This window comes from Gymnoscopelus braueri (genome assembly GCF_963280865.1).
Source record: "Gymnoscopelus braueri genome assembly, chromosome: 23".
NCBI classification, from domain to species: Eukaryota; Metazoa; Chordata; class Actinopteri; order Myctophiformes; family Myctophidae; genus Gymnoscopelus; species Gymnoscopelus braueri.
The window spans coordinates 27,710,126-27,733,202 of record NC_137625.1 but is presented as its reverse complement, the minus strand read 5'-3'; the positions used below and the strand labels follow the sequence as shown (position 1 = coordinate 27,733,202).

The following is a 23,077-nucleotide window of genomic DNA, read 5'->3' as shown; positions in this document are numbered from 1 at the left end:
ACGACTATGACAACTTTCTTTTTTTGGTGGTGGGGGGGGCGGGGTGCTGCTCCGCGGCCTGTGAATGATCCAAGCACCACTGAAGAAGAGTACACCCGGAATTGACGTAATTAAAAAAAATAAAAGCTCCTTTACTTCCCGTTTTTTGATTTAAAATCACTATATCTTCGTTCCTCTTGCTTTACGGCAAAAACAAGCGTCATTCAAACGGCCACAGCTGTGGAATGGATTACGCCGAGCAAATAATTTTTTTTTAACCTACACTACGGCACCCCTGTGCGTGTAATGAGCCGATCTCCATGAGGACGGAGGTCACGGAGAATAGTCCATGATTTTTCAAAGGTACAGTAAAATTACTTGTTTTTGCTGGCAAAACAATGTTTATTTACCGTATCTATTTATTCTGGCAGTGAAAGAGTTAATTGTGCCTGTGGGTGTTATAAATATTGAACCAATGAGTTAATAAAAAAAGAGCTTGTGAAAATAACTAAATTGGAACATTGGTTGGTTATTTTTTTCCTCCCATTTTCCGAAAAGTAAAATTTTGCACGTACAAGGTTTCCACCCGACAGCGACGACATCTATCATCATGGTGGAACTGTTAGAATGAATCTGTCACTGGTAGACAGACAGACGTACCTGTAATTCTTCAGCAGGATGTCCAGTGCAGCTAACGTACACAGTTTGAGAGCTCTCTGGTTCTTGCGGAGGAATGACGCGAGGATGGGAACAGCTTCATGGAGTACGGGACCCAGGTCGATGTTAAGAGGAGAGCCTGCTATCAGCGTCAACGCTAACAGAACAAAGAGAAGAAAAGAATTTAACTCTTGTGTATTGCAGCAATAGTACCTTTAACAGTAGTGAATCTGTATTCATATAGGTAGCACTACGGTGCCTTTAACCCATTAAGACCTGAGGTCGCTTCTAAACATTTTCTGGAAAAAAGTTTTTGGGAAAAATATATTAAAAATTAATTTTCACGATTTTTCAAAAATAGCAGATCTACTCATAGCGTGGCACTCGGTGCCGCGCTATGAGCTTGTATATCTGCTATTTTTGAATAGCCAAAGAAATCTAAAATGACACAGATGCGTTCCTGGTCTTAATGGGTTAATAGTAGTGAATCTGGTATAGTGCTAGTAGTATTTATTGAGGTAGTAGCACCTTTAACAGTAGTGAGTCTGGTATGCTATTAGTGCTAGTAGAATCTATTGAGGTAGTGGTACCTTTAACAGTAGTGAGTCGAGTGATTTCATTTTTGAGTCGTTCCAGGAAGATGAGCAGTGTTCCAGGGAGTTCAGTGGGCAAACGGTCACCTAGGTAACGGCACAAGAAGACATGATGAAACGAGTGGTACAACAGGAAGACATGTTAAAACAAACATTACTATTCATTAGTTTACCCTCTCTTACCGCCACCACCCACCCCCCTCCCCCCTCCTCCCTCTCTCTCTCATCTCTATGCTCCAATAAAGACTGGAATGGTTGTCATGATGGAGACGGGTTCTGTGACCTATCAGGTATATTTATTCCCTGCCTTTTAACTTAAAAACAGAATCCAACATCGAACATGATCATATTTTAAAATCTGAAACATTAATAAAAATAAATAATAATAATAAATAGTCACAAACCAGATGAGAATGTAAACCTTGGTTACCTAGGTTACAGATGATCTGGCCCATACAGGAAATGGCTCTTTCTTTAACTTCCTGGTCAATGTCAGCAGCTCGCAGGCGCTTGATTGTACAGCTGAACAAGTCATTGATGTAGGGGGAGGGGTCAAAACTCTCTGGGTCCTCTGTTATGGTTTCCAGAGGTCTGATCACCTGGAAGAACACAACACAATACATGTTACAGCTCAGTACAGAACTAGTCCAGGGTTCTGCTCCCTTTGATAAAATGGCTACAGCAAGGTGTTCTATTCCCTTTGTTACTCATTGGCTAAAGCAAGGCACTAGGGGTTGAGTGTTCCTCTCTCTATGTTACCCAATGGCAAAAAGCAGGAATTAGGCATTTTCACCAGATGTATTCAGATTGGCATATATCAAACCATTTAGACATGAGGCCGATTTTAAAAACTACGTTTTCTGAAAAAGTTATTTTTTTTATTCCAAAATGTAAAAACATTCATGTTGCTATAGCAACGTCTAAAATGACACAGATGTCTAAATGGGCTAAACTTCAATAGCTCCCCTTGGAATGAATGTGTCACTCTAGCGATGACGAGGGTGATTTTAGAAGGTGAAATAAAGCAGGTGTTCAATACTCAACATGACACCTCTGTGAAACCAGAATGTGCATGCAAGACCAGTTACCAAGAAGTAATTAAATCATGATGTTATTTATCTGATTGACTTGATTAGTCATGAAAAAATATGAACCTTGTCAGTTTGCTTTTTTGTCTCTCTGTGCCAAACGATTTTATATAGTTCTCAGTGTAATGGCATATTACTGAGAAGGTGGCACTATAAAGACGAACTGTTGAATGCAAGTGATTTTTGGCAAAACTGTTACATTCTTAAGATGTTAGCCAAACTAGCTGACATATAAATGGTGACATATGGAACTCAGTGACTCGGTTTCAACCAGAGTGGTTTCAACTAGTGGCACCAAATGACATTCACCAGTTTTGGTGTAACAACCGGGCAGAGTTGTCTCTGGCTGCTAGGTAGCCACACAAGTTTGTACATTTATCATTTAATGTCTGGGATTTACAGACTACGGACACTATCTATTGGATAAACCTTGACAAACAGCAGCAGCAACATTACAATGACTGAAGAAGGCTTATCCTCCACATGTGCTGTACAGCATTAACGTTAACTTTGTGTCGGGGTATCAAAGAAAATGGAAATACTCCAGTAAAGTAAAAAATACCCAAAAGAAATTACTTAAGTACAGTACTTGAGTAAAAGTACTTTGTTACTTTACACCACTGGTTGAGGGTTCAACTCCCTATGTCACCTAATGGCTACAACAAAGCCAGGGTTGGGGTATGTATTTCCTGTCTCGCTCAGTGAGAGTCTTAGGAGTTGAAGTTTTAATTCCTGTACCTTAACCAGCTGCTGTGTGACCAGTAGGGCTTCGGAAGTGATCTTGTAGAAAGGGTCTCCCACACAGGCCACCACGGGTGGGACGAGAGCAGAGATGTGTGGGTGGAAGGCGGTAGGGGGGTGCGAGCACAGGATCACGTACAAACACGACAGCGCATCGATCTTCAGGTTTGAACTGCTGGACTTATCATTCAGACTGAAGATTATACCTGAAATGCACACATGCATAAACGGGTGCGGAAAGAGAGAAAACGTCAGTTATTGAACCTGTCCAGTACTAGTAGTAGTATTGTAATGCTGAATTCACACCAGTGGCAGCGAGCAAATTTCCGCACTGTGGGATTCCTCTAAATGGGTGTGCTCAATGTGTGAGTGACACCCTTGTAAATAGGAAAGTTGTGGCCCAGCGAGAGATCCGCTGCTCTGCCACAAGCCAGTAGAGCTGGGTCGTTCGCGAGTGATTCATTCGAAGTGATTCTGTCTTTTGAGTTAACCCATTAAAACCGGGAACGCACTTTAACCATTATTTTATACTTTGGGCTATTCAAAAATAGCAGATATACAAGCTCATAGCTTGAATAGCCAAAGAAATCTAAAACAAGTAAGACGCGCGAACGCGGGAAGCGAACGCCAAAAAAATTAATAATGAAAAAATATTATTAAAAAAAAGTAACCAATAAGAAAATATATAAAAAATACAAAAAAAAAAATCGGCGTTAAAAGGAGCATCTTAGAAAAATACAAATTCACAAAAAAAAAAGTGTTTGAAGTGCCTGTTTCACCCACTTCCGGGGGGCGGAGCCAAAATCCGAGCCCGAAGTAATTGTTCGTAGACCCCCACTTAGGTGGGGTAGAAAAAGTTTCGGAGCGATTCGGGCACTTTTTATTTAACATGGGGTTTCAATGGGGAGTTTTTAGGAGCCTTCTCCGGGGCGTGGCTTCCGGGGGAAGGGGCGGGCTTAAACGCAACCTTGACAGGTGTGTTCAGTTTTCAAAGACCTTTCATTTGATGTATGGTACGTCTATATTGGACATTTACTTGGCTGCACACAGGCAGTGCACACAATACTGCACACAGAGACGCGGACACACAAGCCGAGCACGGTGTCATAGTAAGCTCCACTTGTGCGGAGGCGCGCTGCGTTCGCAATGACACAGTATGTGTTTCCGGATTGAATGGGTTAACGGTGAACAAGGACGAATTCGGTCACTTCCTCAAACGTTATCGTTCTTCCAGACGTTCAGTTTCCTCCGTGTGGATATTCGGTACTTTCCATAGAGTCTATTTAGTCTGTAAACCTAATCCATGCCCATTTCAAAACACAGCATAATTCTGGTTGGCTGAAGCACTGTGTCACTGCACTGAGTCAGAGTCAGAGGCAGAGGCCACTTTGCCGCTCCGCCTCCTTTAGCTGAATACGCCTCCTGCCGCGGTGCAGAAAGCAGTGGTCGCTCCTCGCCACAGTTAACCCATTAAGACCAGGAAAGCGTCAGTGTCATTTTAGATTTCTCTGGCTATTCAAAAAATAGCAGATCTACAAGCTCATAGCGCTATGGGCTATGAGCTTTTGAAAAATCTTAAAAATGTGTGCAATTTGGTCAATTCTACAAATGTCTAAATCCTTAGTTTTTGGAAAGAACTTATGTTGCTATATCAATGGTTCTCAAACTTTTTCATGTCAAGGACCCCCAAAATGATATGTATTTGGCCACGGACCCCCATCTCAAAATGTTTTGTTCCGGGGACCCCCCAGAAGCAAAGATTTGAGTAACAAATGTTGGCTTTAAAATTATACATATATTCAAAGATTTGCACACATTTTCTAGATCTGCCATTTTTGAATAGCCAAAGAAATCTAAAAATGACACACAAATGCATACCCGGTCTTAAAGGGTTAATGGATGAAGCCTCGCCGGTTTTCAGAAGGCAAAAGCAGAATACCCCTGCGGAATTCAGCATAACAGAACTACAGCAGTACTTGGTGTTACTGGGATGTGTCGGACCACTAGGAAAAGGAACTATTAATACTGTGTAACTGTAACAGTATTGTAATACATCATGTAGTACCTGGTATTAGAACTGGGATGTGTTGAACCACGGCTCCAGGAAGAACGTTCACCAGTTCAGTCAACATGTTGAAGCAACACTGTCTCGTCTTCACACTTTTTTCCTTCAACTGCTTATGAAGAGCTTTCACTATCATGGGAACCTGCAGACAGTCGGAGACAAAAGGACAGAATACATGTTATGATGACCTCCTGATAATAATAATCGTTAAAGGGATAGTTCACCCCCAAAATGACTTTTTCCTATCGATTAGTCACCCCATGGAGACTTCAATTCATGGATATTTTTTTGTTTTTGTTGCATTTCTAAGACAATAATACCCCTACCTACCGGTCCGCTGGTCATCAAATTATTGGCTTAGGAATGCGACAAAAACGTCCAAAAATATCCATTAATTCAAGTCTCCATAGGGTGACTAATCGATAGAAAAAAAGTAATTGTTGGGAGTCAACTATCCCTTTAATGTTCCTTTCTTTGCCTCTGACCTTCACTTTGCAAGAGGCTATTAAAGCAGTACAATGTAAATAGATGTTTACAGGCAGGGGTCAACACATTTTGGACATAAAAATGCTCCATTGCCTCTGTAAACAGCGTTGTCAGTGTGAGAACGCGCTCTCCCTCATCTGGTCTTCTCTCTCTCTCATAAAATACACGCAAATGCAACTCTCATACTTGCTCAGAAGAACAATTGTGAAATTAATACATTTTATGACTGACTGACATTGACAACTATCGGCTAATTATACCATATAATTTCTCCTTAAATTTACCATGAGGCGAGGACTGACTAACAACAGAAATATGGTTTCTACATAATTTACGAATGGGTTACACTAGGCATAAAATCACTTTCGCCAGGCCAAGAAGGCCAAAGACGGAGATTATGTTTTCACCCCTGTCTGACCAATCAGTACCAGAACCAAACCTTTTGTGTGCTCTGTGTGTGTGTGTGTGTGTGTGTGTGTGTGTGTGTGTGTGTGTGTGTGTGTGTGTGTGTGTGTGTGTGTGTGTGTGTACCTGGCTCTGTAACAGGGTTAGAGGCGTCTCTCCTTGCTCCATAGCGTCTGGATCGGACATCCACATCTGAGCCGGTCGGGTTTGTTTCAGCAGAGAGAGATATGCATGGAAGACATCTGCTTTCACGTTCTCCTCTCTCTCCTACACAAACACACAGACACACACACACACACACACACACACACACACAGTGGATTAACCCATTAAAGCTGGGAAAGCATATGTTATTTATTTTTTTAAACGTAAAAAAAAAAAAAGCAACACAAACAGCGGAAAAGCCTTTCTTCCAGATCGAATTATCTTAATGGTCAGAATTTATTTATTTGGGGGCCCACTTGTAATACCCTCAGGGCCCACAAGCTGAGAATCCCTGCATTAGGAGATACAGTAGAAATTCTGCTACATCATGAGTGACACCATAGATACAGTAGGAGTGATACAGTACCTTGAAGCGGGCGATGAGTGCAGGGGAGACGGAGCGATAGAAATCAGGCAGCATCTCATGTCTGGTGGAGACCACAGCGTCCAGACACTTAGCCGATGCACGACGCACCTTCCAACTGATGTCATCATCATCGCTGTACTCTTCATCACTGCCTACAACAGGGGTGGGCAACTTTGATGATGGAGGGGGCCACTATATTTCCACACTCACTCCAGAGGGCCACATTGCATATACTGTCTCTCCTTTTTTACAATCTACAAGCTCAAAACGCTTCGCAGAGTTATTTACTTTCATTTAACACTTCACAGATCAGCAGGTTCACATGAAGTTTGTTAATGTTTCAGAATGAAACTCAACAGTAAAAACTTCTTCCATTTTGCACTGTCTCACGTACCCGCTGTTGTACCTCTGCGTACCCCTAGAGGTACGCATAGTACATACTGTAGGTACAACATAGTCATAATCATCATCACTGTACTCATCACTGGCAGGTAAAACCTTGGCCTGACTTCTCAACATGAAATGACACAACTATATGTGTATATATATATATATCTGCTCTGTGTGTTTGTGTTGGCTCTGTGTGTTACCTTGGTAATCTTCGTCATTCTGCTCTGCATCCATTGCATTGTCATCCTCGTCTTCATCATCGTAGTTGTAGTTGGGGTCATAGGTCAGGTAGCGCAGACACAGTGAGATCACCGTGGGAACGTGGGGGTACACCTCCTTAGGACACCTGACAACAACATCTACAGTGTTACTGTCACAATTATTACATAATCGTCTAATTGCAATTATTTGAGATAATCGTTATTATTTTGCATAATCGTCGAAATTTAAAAAACGCAGAAATAGCAGATCTACATGTTTACAACTCGCCACTTTGTGTCGCGATGTAAGCTTGTAGATCTGCTACTTGCGCTATTTTATATTTTTTTGAAGTATAAAAGTATTAAATATGTCAGTAATTTCTTTGCGTATTTATCTTTTATTTTTACTTTGTGACGCGTTGTAAGCTTGTAGATCAGCTATTTCCGCTATACTTTTAAGTATAAATTTATTAAATATGTCAGTAATTTCTTTGTAAATTTTATTTATTATGAAGCCTTAAAGGCAATCTGAAAATGTTATTCATATGTTTCAATGTTCAATGCTTTATTTGTATGACAATTAATCGTCAACTTAAATGTGTAATCGTGACAGCCCTAATTGCACCCCGTTACAGTTTTAAAAGTAAGACAAAAACTAAAAAAAAATCAACTCCTAAAACGACTTCTGCAATTGCAAAACTGAGACTAAACTGAAATCAACACCAAACTCAAAACTACACGATGAATGAATGATTTATATTTCAAATCTATAATAACTCTGCTGTGTGACAGTACCTCCTAACGAAGGACTCAAAGGCTTGGATGCAGTACTCTCTCAGTTCATCATCGTCAACGTTACAAAACTTCACCACCAATGGAATGATCTTCTCCAGGTATTCACCTGGAAGACAGACAGAGATGGGCAGAGTGGTATAGCCACAGAAATTCTATTGATTAGTCACCCCATGGAGACTTGAATTCATGGATATTTTTTGGTTTTTGTCACATTCCTAAGCCATAATTTGATGACCAGCGGACCGGCAGGCAGCGGTTCCGGTAGGAGACACAGAGTCGCCTTTGTGTCTCCTACCGGAACCGCTGCTTGGGGGTGAACTATCCCTTTAATAAATGTTACATAATTTCTATGACGAAAGACAGAAAACCAAGAATGGTGATGACCTGTCCATCTAGCCGTCTTACCTATGCGGTGTCCAGCCTGTCTGCTGATAGCGGCCGTACACTGAATGTATGTCCTGGTAGTGGACATGTTCAGGGCGTCCCATGTGCGTCCCAGTTCTGCCAGCAGGTGTTCGATTAGGTCAATGAACACCAGGTTCCCACATGACATCACCAGGTGACCCAGAGCCATGATGGTCCTCTGATAACAATAAAAATAATAACGTTAACAATTTAAACATCACCACTCGTGAACCAGTCCCCATGATGGTCCTGTACTAACCATAACAATATGAATAACAATGACTTCCTGTTGCAGAATTGTAAAGAAAGGAGTTAGTTTAGTTGTGTTATACTTTCTCTTCTCACATTAAAAGATATGGTAAGTGATATTTTTTGGTTAAAACAAAAAGTTTTTTGTTAAAAGGTTAAATCTCTATATTCTGATAGTACTCATTGCTATAGTGTTTGTTCAGTAACAGGGGTCTCTGCGTCTCTCCAGCTCTTTAATAAACAGAAAATACATTTTCAGGTAGGTGACACCATTTCAGCCAATCAGGAGAGAGTATCCATTTATCAGCTTCATTTTTTATAGTGTTCCAGTTCCAATTTTGTGTCTGCTCATTTCTTTGTGTCATCACTTCCAATTTCATTTGTTTAATCTGTATCCTGACTGAGTTTTCTGTCCTGATTTGATGAAATTGGTATCCTGACCTGGAAATGTTTAATAAAGAGGTGGAGAGACATGGAGACTCCTGTTACAGAACAAACACTTTATAGCAATGAGTACTATCAGAATATAAAGCTATTTAACACTTATTTTAACAAAAGAAAATCACTTCTCCTACGTTTAATATTAATTTGTACCAGCCCTCTGACACTGCTGTCATTAGCATAATGAGTAATCATTAGTACTAACGCACTACGACCATTAGTAAAACATCCAAGAGTTTATCATTTATAACTTTGATACAATAACTTGTTTTCAATAGCATTCTTAATATGGCCTTGTTCTCATCATCACATGCCAGCAATCATTACAATCCATTTGGGCTGGGCAATAATTATATCAATATCATGAGTCATGACATGAGACTAGATTAAGCATAACGCTTAAGTACTTTTTCCACTGGTTCACAATGCAGACCGGCTATCTTCAGTGCACAACACCGGCAAGCAACTAAGTATAAATCAGGCATATCAATGCAAACACAAGCCCCTACACGGCCTACCCGAGGGAGAAAAGAGCTGCGATTAGGGCAGTAGCTCCTCAACTAAACTCAACGGCGGTCTTATATTGAAGTCCACATAAAGGTACCAGAAGACAGATTTTTATTTAAGCTGGTTTGACAATAACGGGAAGAAAACAGAAGAGGTGATATTAATATCAAAATTAGCCAGATTGAATCAAGTTTAAGAACAAGTTTCATAAAAGGCATCATTCAAAATAAACATTTATCAAACAAACTAATAATATCACTGTCACTGATGAAAATATTATCTATTTTAAATCTAAATTGAATCTAAAGATTACGGTCAATTCCCATCGCTAGGTGTTATTTAAATATTTGGAGTTATTATGGGTTATTTTTTAGGGTTAGGGGTCAGATGTACCTTTCTGACAGCCAGGCGAGGAGAGGTGAGCTGGGGAAGCAGACAGCTCAGGATAGAGGGATGAAAGTTCACCAACAATCCTCCCTGTCTGTACACACACCAGACAGACAGAGACAGAATTTTACATTACAGTCATTTAGCAGACGCTTTTATCCAAAGCGACTAACAATAAGTGCATTCAACATATGTAGGCAAGGAAACTACTAATCACCAGAAGTCTTAAGTACATTCTCTTCTAAACCAAGCAGCTAAGAGTATACCTAGCGCTAAGGTAAAAGTGCAATATATCAGCTACCTACTTTCTTAAACAGATGAGACAAATAGGAAAATGAAATGAGCAAGAGCTAAAACAAATAAGTGCATCAAATAAACAAGATCCAATGAGACAAGAGCTCGTACAACTAATTGACAACAAGTAGGCAAGGCGAAGAGGAAGGGTAGTGTTTCCTGAAGAGGTGGGTTTTCAGCCTGCGGCGAAAGATGGGCAGTGACTCTGCTGTCCTGACATCAGTGGGGAGTTCATTCCACCACTGTGGGGCCAGAACAGAAAAAAGCTGTGACCGTGTAGATCGGCCAGAAGGACCACCGAGCGACCCGAGGCGGCAGACCGAAGTGGTCGGGCAGGGGTGTAAGCCTAAGCCCTGATCATAGCCTGGAGGTAAGAAGGAGCAGTTCCTTTCAGTTCCTTTGCCCTATAGGCTAGCACCAGGGTCTTAAACTGGATGCGAGCCGCTACGGGGAGCCAGAGTAGAGAACATCATAGTTGTGTGGGAGAACTTGGGGCGGTGGAACACCAGACGAGCTGCAGCTTTCTGAACAAGCTCCAGAGGTCTGATGGCAGACGCCGGGGCACCAGGGAGTTGCAGTAGTCCAGGGCGGGAGATGACAAGAGCCTGGATGAGCACCTGCGCTGCCTTCTTCGTGAGAAAGGGGTCGAATCCTCCTGATGTTGTAGAGGAGGAATCTGCAGGACACCGATGCGATGTTTTCCGAGAACGACAGTTGGTCGTCCAGGGTCACACCCAGATTCCTTGCAGTCCGAGTTGACGTCACCACAGCATTATCAATGGTGATGGCCAGGACTCGGTGCGGACAGCCCTTCCCCGGGAGGAACATCAGCTCGGTCTTGTCCAGGTTGAGCTTCAGGTGGTGCGTCGACATCCACTCCGAGATGTCAGCCAGACAAGCATAATGAGTGACTTAAGGGCCCATGTTAAATTTGTCTGTGTGTTTTGATAATGGAGTCTCACACAGACACACACACACAGACACACAGTGAGTGTGGTTACCTGCAGAGCATGTCCGCCATGATGTCGAGCGCCTCCAGCTGAACAGACACGTCTTCCTGTTTGGCGATGGCACTTGTCAGTCTGCCAGTTATCTTCTTACAAACACTGGCCGCTAGCGCTGAGCCTAGAGACATTGATTGACATTTTTGTTGACAAAATACATATTTCTATTACTGGGGATGGGCTGGGATTTTCTTGTTTACGTATTACGTGTACACAATGGAGTGTTGAACGCGGCTAATTGCAGCGTGACGTCATATTTATACAAATTAACATTTCAGTGCACACAGAAACTCATCACACCCATTCAGAACGCAGCTGCTAGAGTTGTAACTCGAACGCTGAAAGCTGAACACATTGCACCAATCCTCAGATCTCTGCATGAACTTCCAGTGAGTCATAGAATTGATTTTAAAATACAGCTGCACGTTTTTAAACCAATCAGTGGTTTAGAGCCAAAATACATGTCTGGCTTGCTTTGATCTTACCATATATGTAACTTGCAACATTAAGTTATTAACATCCCAACATGAAGAAAACTGAAAAGCGTTAACCCAGGAAGCGTTAATTTAACCAGGAACCAGTACCTTTATTTTTTTTTGTATACATACGTTACTAGGATATGTTGTAAAAAAGTGTTCTTACATTCACATTGTCTATTAGAAAACTACAATATCAATGAATGATTGATGTTTCTATGCAGCCAGTATCAGTAGTAATAACATAAGTACCAGTAGTAGTAGCAGCAGTATTAAACAGTACTAGTAAACATACCACTAGAGGCAGGAGGAAGTTCTCCTATAACGGTCTTGAGTCCGATGGACGAGATGTCTCGGAGCTGCTCTTTGTCAGACAGCATGTTGGTGCACAGCGTGTCCACGATGGTCTCCACCTGGTACTCCTTCACCTTGCTCACCAGAGGGCCCAGGCTATAATCACAAAACACAGCTGTTTCCGTTAGCTGGAAAATGCATTTAGAATTTTCTGGTATCCAACTAATTAAAATCTCATGGGACACCATGTCCTTTAACCCATTCAATCCGGGAACGCATCCGTGTCAGTTCTAGATTTCTTTGGCTATTCAAAAAATAGCAGATCTACAAGCTCATAGCGCGGCACCGAGTGCCGTGCTATGAGCTTGATTTTGAAAATGTGTTCAAATCTTTGAAAGTATATTTTTTAAAGCGAACATTTGTAACTCAAATCTTTGCTTCATGGGGGTCCCTGGAACAACACATTTTGAGATAGGGGTCCGTGGCCAAATACATATCTAAAAATGTTTCCTAAATCCTAACAGTATGTTGCTATATCAGTGGTACTCCAACTTTTACATGTCAAAATGATATGTATTTGGCCGCAGACCCCCCATCTCAAAATATGTTGTTCCAGGGACCCCCAGAAGCACAGATCGGAGTTAAAAATGTTCGCTTTAAAACACTTATTTTGAGTGTGAGTGAGAGACTGAGTGAGAGAGAGAGTGACATATTCCACGATTTTTCAAAGATATAGCAGATCTACAAGCTCATACATCTGTAGATATGAGTTTGTGAATCTGCATTTTTTTTGTTTTTAGTGCAACATAAACGCCACCATATATATAGCCATCTACATAATCATGATTTCCCCCATTTGTCCAGAAAACTGAAATATTTCCCAACATTTTGACCAGCACCAAATTGTCCTAGCGGAATATCTGCTGTATACTTACTTATTCTGATCTGGCAACCACAAAATGTACATATACGGTATGTAGTGTGCATGTATGTGTGTGTACTTACCATTTAACAGCCAGGTTTTGAACTTCTCCATTTTTATCTTCCAACAACTTCAAAATCATCTTCACCACCTGTGAAATCAATCATTCAGCGAGTCAGTCAATCAATTGATCAATCATATTCATTCAGGAAGGCCGGTGGTATTCTCAAAGTGGGGTCCGGGGACCCCCAGGGGTCCTTGGGGGGGTTCCAGGGGGTCCCCAGCGAAATGTGTTAATATAGCATCGCAATAATTTTAACCTTCTATACTTTGGCTATTCAAAAATTGCAGATATACAACCTCATAGGTTGTATATCTGCGATATATATATATCTATGAGCTTTTAGATCTGCTATTTTTTAAACATTGTGAAAATTTGTGCAAACCTTTGAATATATATATATGTTTAAGCGAACATTTGTAACCCAAATCTTTGCTTCTGGGGGTCAAATATTTGAGATGGGGGTCCACAGCCAAATGCATATAATTTAGGGGGTCCTTGACATGAAAAAGTTTGAGAACCACTGATATAGACTGGTATGAACTGTATATAAGGGCATCCTCAAACAATTTCATGTCAAGGTCCCCCAAATGGAATTGTATTTGGCCCCATCTCTAAAGATTTTGTTCAAGGGAACCCCATAAGAGAAGATTAGTGTTGATGTTGAATGAAAAGGATTCCAAATTAGTCACAATGTTTCAAGATTTTTCAAATAGCACCACTGCTATTCGTGAACGACTGCTGTATATAACTTGCACATAATGTCCAACTGGTATGAACTGTACATAACTGTAATGAACTGGTATGGACTGTATAGAACTGGTATGGACAGCACAAAACCAGTATGGACAGTACAGAAACAGATCCAGTATGGACACTACAGAACCAGTATGGACTGGTTTGAATTGAACAAAACTGTGACTGGTATTAACTGACCTTCCTCTCACTGTCATCATCCAGTTTGATTGAATCCTTCTGCAGCTCAGACATCAGGTCATTGGTTGCCATGAACCTAGAGAGAGAGAGAGAGAGAGAGAGAGTGTTTACTGTTTACACATGAATACTGTGATTTAACGGTGGGAATAATCAGGTTCTGACAGGCAGAAGGACATGGACACAGACATATTCAAAGTTAGACAGACAGACAGACATGTCAGATCAGTCATGTAGACAGGTAGATAGACAGGTTGGTACTGGCTTCCAGTCTCAACATGAAAAAATAACTTGTTCTCACACACAAACTAGCAAGCATTCACCCTCAGACAGAAACAGACTTCCTTTACCACCACAGCCACAGACAAAGCAACAGACAGCCCTGTTAGTAGAGACAGCCACGCTGCTCTTACAGTCACATGCATTATAATATTTTAAAACATCGGTTTCCAACCTGTTGCCGTTAAAACCTGGAATCATATTGATATTCCGTTAAACCAAAATAAGATAATGGTTGGCTGAGGCTGTAGGTAGTTGACATCCTCCTCTAATTCTACAAAGCTCTGTGTGTGTGGTGGTGAGCCCAAAATCTCTTCTGCCCGGTTCTCCTCAGTGGCTGCAGCAATTGATCTGAATTTGCACACGCCATTGACCATTACCATATGCACGGAACAGCGAAGCCCGTTTTTCGCTTTCCCCAAATGTCAACTGTTTATTAGCGTTTTTGTGTTCGCTGGCTCCCGGGTTGCCAAATCATGTGCGCATATCCCCCCACGGGTATGGTCTAGTTACTACAAATTGCTAGAAGCATCCTGTGACTGGTGAGATCAGATCCACTCATTTATTTATTTTACAGTATTTCACACAGTGGTAGTGAATTCTGCCGATGGAAACACTCTCCCCTCTACCTTACTTTAGGCCATTGGTTCTCAAAGTGGGGTCCGAGGACCCCCAGGGGTCCTTGGGGGGGGGGGGTACCAGGGGGTGCCCAGCAAAATTAGTTAATAAAGTGAAAATGTGTGCAAATCTTTAAATCATTTGTTTTTTAAAAGGCGAACAACACAAATCTTTGCCTCCCTGGCCAACATATTTTCAGGTGGGGGTCCGTGGCCACATTACATATCAATTTGGGGGTCCTTGGCACGAAAAAGTTTGAGAACCACACTGCTTTAGACCACCACGATGCTACAGTCACATACTTCACAGTAAAATCCTCAAGTGTAAAAGCTGCAACAGTGTCATGCAGTTTATTTTAGTGAATAAAATGTGCAGTTAACTCAACTCAGCACAAATACTTAACATCAATTTACTTTCCATTGCACAAATACTTTAAACATGCGTTTACTTTCCAGTGCACAAATACAGTAACACTAGTTACTTTCCAATGCAAAAATTACTTTCGTTTCCAGTACACAAAATACTTGAACATCAGTTGCTTTGCAGGGCTGCTGGCAGCCCAAGCTGCTGTTTTAGAGATTATACCAACCACACCCCTTATGCTAACACTACAATGCAGAAATCAATCAATGACGGCTAAATCTGGATATCATTCAATCAATACTGGAAAACTCAATTTGCTTCGCATGTTGTCAATACACATTCCATGGCCGAAATCTGCTAACGTTTAATTTTAAATGGACACCTGCATTAGCAGTGGTGTAAAGTAACCAAGTACATTTACTCTAACACTGTACTTAAGTACAATTTCCAATTTTCAGTACTTTTACTTCTACTCCACTACATCTCAGAGGCAAATATTGTACTTTTACTCCACTACAATTATTTTAAAACTTTAGTTACTAGTTCCTTTGTAGATTTAGATTATTATTACAAAACATACATTACCCACTTCACATTTAGGCCATTTGATAAATAGCCGATCTACAAGCTGTGGGCTTGTAGATCTGCTATTTTCAAAAGATTTTTTATACATTTTATACATTTGTAAACTTGTGAAATGGGACATTCTGCATAATGAGTACTTTCTACTTTTGGTAAGTTTAACCCATTAAGAACGCATTTTAGATTTTAACCATTATTGTATACTTTGGCTGTTCAAAAATAGCAGATATACATAGCGCGGCACAGTGCTGCGTTACAAGCTTGTAGATCTGCTATTTTTGAAAAATCATGAAAATGTGTGCTAATCTGAATATATATATTTTTTTTTAAAGCGAACATTTGTAACTCAAATCTTTGCTTCTGGTGGGTCCCTGGAACTAAATATTTTGAGATGGGGGTCCCCAGCCAGATACATATAATTTAGGGGCTCCTTGACGTGAAAAAGAACAGAACTTCTTCATTGCAGTATTGATACTTTTACTTAAGTAAAGAAATGTGAGTACTTATTCCACCACTGCACACAAACACACACACACACACACACACATTAGAATGAGCTTCCTGCATGATGACAGCAGTTAGCTGTGTGATGATGGTTACCTGGGAAGCTAACTACGGATGCTAACGTGTCAACACAACCCATGCAACAGTTTAGCAACCTGTTTACAATCACACACAAAAAAACACAAACAAGCTGTTATAGCTCGTTAACAGCTTTAATACAAAAAAACTCAAAATCTCGCGAGTATATCGTTCATGCAGCTGATTATTAGCATTAGCCACCATGCCAGGCTAATAGCTGGGACTGTCATGCGTGCCAGATGCTAAACGTCAACACATGAACAACACAAACACAACAAACATAAGTGTTTCGCTCACGTATTAGCATTGAAATGTGTTTATTTTTGTATTCGTCTGTATGATATTAGTCTGTATTTCTCTACAAACACCTCGTGTCAACAAGGCTCGTTGCTACCCGGGGTTTTAAAGCTCATTTACACTGATATGTCTGTCACGTTTGGACAAACTATGACGTATTTTCGGCCAAAAATGAGGCAATTCCAACTGAATTTAGATGTATGCAGCTGAAATTACTTCATTATTTGATACAGCCCAAGCAACAGACTTAAAAAGAAAGAAAGAAAGAGAAAATAATAGCGCCGTGGTCCGTGTTGCCATGTCCGCTTATTATAAGCCACTTTGGGCTTCTTTTTCTGTAAAAGGTTGCTTGTTAATATTGGTGGGTTGCGGTTTATTTGGGCTCGTTTCTTAAGTGTGCAGTTGTTTATTTGGGCTTGTTTCTAGGCCTGTCACAATTATTACATAATCGCAATTATTTGAGATAATAGTCATAATCGTTACCATGTTGAAAAGGGTTAATATATATGTATTTTAAATTCCAGAAATAGCAGATCGACAAGCCACCCCAAGCTGGTAGATCTGCTATATCCTCTATTTCTCCCCTTTTTGAAAAAAGTAATGTGTCAGTGTCTGTCAGTAATTACTTTGTATATTCAAGTTATTTGTCTTCTATCTGCCCTGTGCAACTTTTTGATTCAAAGCAGATTAAAAAAAAAAGATATAATGTTCCAATGTCAAAACCACAATTAAATCGTTAATAGCAATTATTTGTATGACAACTAATCGTCAACTTAAGTTTGTAATCGTGACATCCCTGCTAAGTATAGTTGTTGCTTATTTTGTCTTGCTTCCCAATGTTTAAACTAGTGGTTCTCAAACATTTCCATGGCAAGGACCCCCATAATAATAATATGCATTTGACTGCAGACCCAACCATCTGAATACATTTTGTGCCAGAGATTTGTGTTATTTTTTAAATATCCAAAATTATTTTATTCCCAACATCTTTTTGACGCGTTGTGAGCTTGTACATTGGCCATTTCATTTTCAAATAGCCGTAGCCCATTAGTCGCTTCTTTTTGGGCTTAGTTTTCATAGACCCGTGTTGCTTATTTCTCCCGGCAGGAATCTGGCAACACTGGCCGTGGTGGCCTAGCTAGCTTAAAAAACTAGCCCCGTTCATTATTACTCAGGTAAACGTTTCATTATCTCACCCTAAAACGCACCGTGTTATTCCCATAATACGGTCTAAAAACGATATAATTTAAAAACGACCACGTTACCTGAAGTCCTTGTCGCTGGACGTCATCTTCTCCAGCAGGTTGGAGATGTGGTACGAGGCGCTCGCCATGTTTGCTGTGTTGTTGGGGCGGGTTTAGGGTTAGCTTCCTCCGTTAGCCTCCTTCCTGCTAGCCTCTAGGTATACCAGTAGCAGTGCTCCGTCACTGGCCGTTAATGGCCGTTAGTTATAACTAACTGACCGTTTTGTGTGAGGGGATGCGGGGCTGCTGGAAGCTGAGGGGCCAGGGGGTGGAAGAGGTGCAGAGATCAGGCTGATGCTGCTGCCTGGTGGTTGTTGGTTCGCATCCCGCGGTGGAGGGCTGGAGGAGTTTTGGATGTGTTTGAATGGACGTCCCGTTCTCTCTCTCTCGCTCTCTCTCTCTGCAGAGGGGCGGGGCTAGCCTGGCTGGCTGCTGCGGGTTAAAGTTCACAGTTTTATTTTTCTTCTTTTAAGAAAAATAATAATTTAGAGTAGCCAATTATTTTTAACCCCCTTTTCTTCCCAATTCAGTCATTATGCCAATTAATTCCTCCCCACACGCATTTCTGTGTTGTCACTGCTGATATCCTACTGACTCACCTGCCAGTGAGGAGCCCCCACCGGGAGGACATAGATAGAGCTAGCCCTGAAACATGACTGTCATACCATGACAGTCACTTGTTCCTGGTTTGCGATTTCTTTACATTTACAACTGCCGCATCTACATAAACGTTCAGATTTCAAATATAAAGTGCTTACCCCCAAGCCACGGATGTAACAAGTTGAGGCGCAACCGATCTAAGTACCCGTATCTTCCGTATTGTTCAATAAAAAGCATTTTAATCCGATCGGCAGCCATTTTCTTCTTTTTTTTAAAATTTTTTGTAATATATCAGAGTGCAATACACCTCCCAACCGATAGGGTCGCGTAGTTGAAAGCATCAGAGAAATTTTGAAGAAAATGGCCGACGATCAGATTAAAAAGCTTTTTATTGAACAGTACGGAAGATACGGGTACTTAGACTGGTTGCGCCTCAACTTTTTACATCTGTGGCTTGGGGGTAAGCACTTAATATTTGAAATCTGAACGTTTATGTAGATGTAAGAGTTGTAAATGTAAAAAAATCGCAAACCAGGAACAAAAGTGGTTCCATGACGCTTGTGACACAGTGACAGACGAGCGTCATGTGAACCCCATGGCTAAGATAGAGCCTTCGTTCTACTCCTCCCGCCTAGCCTGGGATGATAGGATCAATACCAATTTTGGGAGCAAAAACAACTTTATGTCATCAGGCACGTCATCAGGCGGCCGGAACCAAGGGTGCCGGTATCACCCAAAATAATTCCCCGCGATCAAGGGCATCATCATTTTAGGGCCTACCCAATAAAACCCTTGATGCGGCGTAGTTTAGCTTATAGGAATAGTTTGTTTGGTATATCCATTTTTTATTCCAACTCGTAGCGACTGGCGAGACTAAACTATTAGTTATACTCGATTCAGCATTAAATGGGGATTGGGGAAACTAACAGGGGGAACCAAAACAAAGCGGCACCAAAAAAACGGAACCACCGTATTTTTTTTTTTTTTTTTTCAGTAGGCGTGGTCTAGACCGGATCACACAGGCCAGTATGCATTCTAGGCCCACGAACCCCCTTAACTCTGTGTGTACACTGTCAGAGTTACAGACCTCTTTGGGCCTCAAGGACCCCTGAGGGTCCCCAGACCCCCACTTTGAGAACCACTGGAGTGTTGTGTGTGTGGGGGGCCCTCTTATCGTGACAGGCCCTCTATTGCTCCCATGGTAGCCCACATTACAAATGTCAGTGTCATGTCCCACATGAATTCAAGCTGGCAAGAGTAATCCCTCTGTATGAAAAAGGAAACAAATTAGAATCCTTTGTTCCATCTCAAAGGTTATAGAGAGATTAATTCACGAACTGATCAGTAGTTACCTCGAAGAGCGAAAACTGCTGTTTGAATGGCTTCAGAACATCCCACTCCACTGACACATGCCTATACTGTATTTTACCGATTACATCAAACGCAAGATAGACTCGGGCAAATACTGTGGCATGGTCATGCTGGACCTTCAAAAGGCGTTTGACACTCCTGGTCTCCGGTAAGGTCAAAATGCAAGTTGAGGATAAGCCCTCAGTTCTGAGCAAAATCCGTACTTGGCTTTCCGATAACAAACTGTCATTACACCTTGGTAAATCAGAATCCATTATTGTGTTATTTAAAGGTCAGAGTTGACAATATAGTTATCTCAAGCAAAGAAGAAGTTACCTATTTGGGCTGTATTCTTGACAACAAACTGACAAGAGAAAATGGCATCAAAAGTTTTCAAGAAAGTAATTCAAAGAACACGATTTTGGGGCAGAATTTCCTCCTTGTCAACAAAAGTGCTTTCAAGACTCTTGCTGGAGCCCTCATTCAATACCATTTTGACTATGCTTGCACCTCTTGGTTCTCCAACATCTCAATAAAACCTAAGCTTCAGACCTCCCAAAACAAACTGATTCGACTACTTCTCGGCCTAAAGCCCATGACCCACCTAATTCAAACACACTTTGCTAGTCTGGGATGGCTCAGGGCAGAAGACAGGGTTATTCAAATAAAAATGGTGTGGTATTTAAGATAGTCAAAGGGGCAGTGCCCTCGATACCCTCATACCTGTCTAACTACTTCTCCAAAGTGAGTGACAGCCACGATACTAGAGGGAGCGACAACGATCTGGTACCCCCCAAATTTAGAACAAAACATGGGAAAGTTCTCATTCTACTCCTCTGCCACCAAAAGTGGAATGCCCTGACACCATCCATTAAAAGATGTAAGTCACTGTTTCTTTCAAAACTAGCCTGAAAAATCACCTATCAGGAGACCACCAGGGGAGGTAAATGCAATTTCCCATAGAAAGGAGCTGGTGTCATTCACTGCTGCCGTCTTTTCTCCTTTCTGCATAATATTATTGTGTTATTTTTATGCTCTGCTGATGAATTGAATACATAGGACCACAATGGATTGGAAACAAGTCCCGAGGACTTTTTTGTGTTATTTTAGCCTTAATGTCTGACTGTACCTCGTGCTGTTTAAACTAATTCGACTAATAAAGTATTCAATCAATCAATAAAAAATGGTGGGGCCCCTACACAATAAAATCCTGTATAACCACAAGAGTGTACACAATGAATTTGTACAAATTGATTTGTACACTCGACTCGAGTTAGGCTGCTATATAAACAACACTGATCCTAATTGCACTGGTCCAAATGGACGGACCCCTAAGGTCCTAAGCAGATATGGATTATGGACCGGGCCAATGCTCAGGGACCCAGGAAATTGAACTTGAACTTGAAGTGGGGGCTTAGTGTGTTCTAAGCTATGAGGCCCATCAACTATAAAAATGTTCATGTGGGCCTCTCAGCCTATACTATAGGCTGATACTGTATACTGTAGGCCCTATAATTTACAAGCTCACAACGTGCCACTAAGCGAACCGTTGTAAACTTTGTTCGGCTATTTGTGATGTGTGGCACCGTTGTGCGGTACAGTGGAGTATTAATCAGGCTTTACAGAGCCCTCAGCCCTCCTATTGGGCCCTTTGACCATCAGGAGTATAGGCATATTTATTGCCCAGTTCAAGCTCTTTCCAGAATCTCACGGTCTAGAATATTGCTTGAAATGTTGATTATACTAATTGTTTCAGGCAGCAAATGGTCTGTTGCTTAAAATGTGTTCTGAACAAATGTTTAAAAAAAATCGTCAGTTCAGCAAAAGCTAAGGTATGGCAAGGTTAGGGTTCCCATCTTTTTTTTTCTTTGAGCCACTATAACACGATAAATGTCTACAGGTGCTTTCCTGAAGATAATTGGCCCAAGGACCTCTGCAAGTCTTTAATCTGGTCCTAGTTTGGATGGTGAGGCACTACACAGTAAAAACCTGTTTAACTGAGTGTACATTGGGATTGAGTTAATATATGTTGTATCAATAAATATAAGTAGGCTACAAGTGTTATGAAGTGTACATATACAAGTGATACACCTGAGTGTGAAATGTGAATGGATATGTATGTAACAGACTATCAACAGTGAATATAATGATTATACAGTATATACAGACATGCATCTGTTATGGTTCTGTAGTCAGAGTAGCGTACATCCCAGAAGTCCATGTGCAAGTTTGTCAGAGTCAAGCAGGAGTTAGTAATAACAGAAGAGAACAGAACAGAACAGAACGGGAGCGCCTGCTGGCCTAGCGGTCGAGGCGCAAACCACATAGATTGGTAAACCAGTCTTTCAGCGTGTCGTGGGTTCGACTCCCGATCCCAGTGGCCTTTTCTGTGTGTCAACCCCCCCATCTCTCTCCCCATTTCCTGTCAGCCTACTTTCCTCTCAAATGAAGGCAGAAAAAGCCCCAAAAATATCTTTAAAAAAAGAAGAAGAACAGAACAGAACATGGTTGGTGTTAGGCTTGGTTGTGAAGTCTGATGCCTACTGCTGGCACCAAGTTGTTTTGTTTTGTGCCGGGGGACAATGAGACTGTGGCTGATCCCTACTAGCTCGTTCATCAGGATAGCTTCCTCAATTAGGCATTTAGCAGATCTTAATCCAGAGCGATTTACAGCAGAGTAAACACGGGGCAAATGCATAGAAATAGTAATCTAGGATCATAGGTAGGCTACACCATGAACCTATCATCAGTCTAAACAGTATCAAAATATATATAATCTGTACATTGAAACTACCGTATAGAAACTAGAATGCCAGGTCAACAAATGAACCTGGCATCTGTCTTCTTCCTCCTCATCTTCCCCTCTGCAACCACCTCCAGAAAGTCCAATATAAGCTAGCCTTGGCATTTGGTGGTACAGGACATTGGTTCTCAAAGTGGGGTCCAGGGACCCCCAGGGGTCCTTGAGGGAGTTCCAGTGGGTCCCCAGCTAAATGATGGATAGTTAGGAACCAAATGGACCCTTATAGCTCAGTAACTCTGAGAGTGTACAAATGGAACCAAATGGACCCTGACGGGTCCATTTGGTTCCATTTGTACACTCTCAGAGTTAAATTAACATTGATTTTACAATACAAATTGGGGTACCATAGATAGAACTGCCATTAAATGGGGGTCCGTAGCCTAATGCATGTCAAACTGGGGGTTCTTGAAAGTAAA

At 41.3% G+C, this 23,077-nt stretch overlaps 2 protein-coding genes and 1 long non-coding RNA gene across 5 annotated transcripts in view; all 3 read right to left on the bottom strand.

The window, feature by feature from the left end:
* Window positions 1-18,291, bottom strand: part of cand1 (cullin-associated and neddylation-dissociated 1) — a 30,601-nt gene extending 12,310 nt beyond the window's left edge. The window contains exons 1-16 of the mRNA XM_080421567.1: window positions 17,930-18,291; window positions 13,947-14,022; window positions 13,033-13,100; window positions 12,029-12,183; window positions 11,255-11,378; window positions 9,966-10,053; window positions 8,376-8,553; window positions 7,971-8,076; window positions 7,176-7,321; window positions 6,586-6,737; window positions 6,141-6,281; window positions 5,124-5,265; window positions 3,056-3,264; window positions 1,660-1,828; window positions 1,227-1,316; window positions 640-793 (exon numbers count right to left, since the gene is read on the bottom strand). Of these exons, the coding sequence (XP_080277693.1) occupies window positions 640-793; window positions 1,227-1,316; window positions 1,660-1,828; window positions 3,056-3,264; window positions 5,124-5,265; window positions 6,141-6,281; window positions 6,586-6,737; window positions 7,176-7,321; window positions 7,971-8,076; window positions 8,376-8,553; window positions 9,966-10,053; window positions 11,255-11,378; window positions 12,029-12,183; window positions 13,033-13,100; window positions 13,947-14,022; window positions 17,930-17,997 (2,066 nt within the window). The 5' untranslated portion in view covers window positions 17,998-18,291. The remainder of the gene's footprint in view (window positions 1-639; window positions 794-1,226; window positions 1,317-1,659; window positions 1,829-3,055; window positions 3,265-5,123; window positions 5,266-6,140; window positions 6,282-6,585; window positions 6,738-7,175; window positions 7,322-7,970; window positions 8,077-8,375; window positions 8,554-9,965; window positions 10,054-11,254; window positions 11,379-12,028; window positions 12,184-13,032; window positions 13,101-13,946; window positions 14,023-17,929) is intronic.
* Window positions 1-23,077, bottom strand: part of LOC308079380 (ras-related protein Rap-1b) — a 323,403-nt gene that overhangs the window by 41,399 nt on the left and 258,927 nt on the right. The gene's annotated exons all lie outside the window — the stretch shown is intronic.
* The window catches only part of LOC308079382, a 292,916-nt gene that overhangs the window by 41,399 nt on the left and 228,440 nt on the right, over window positions 1-23,077 (bottom strand). The window lies entirely within an intron of this gene.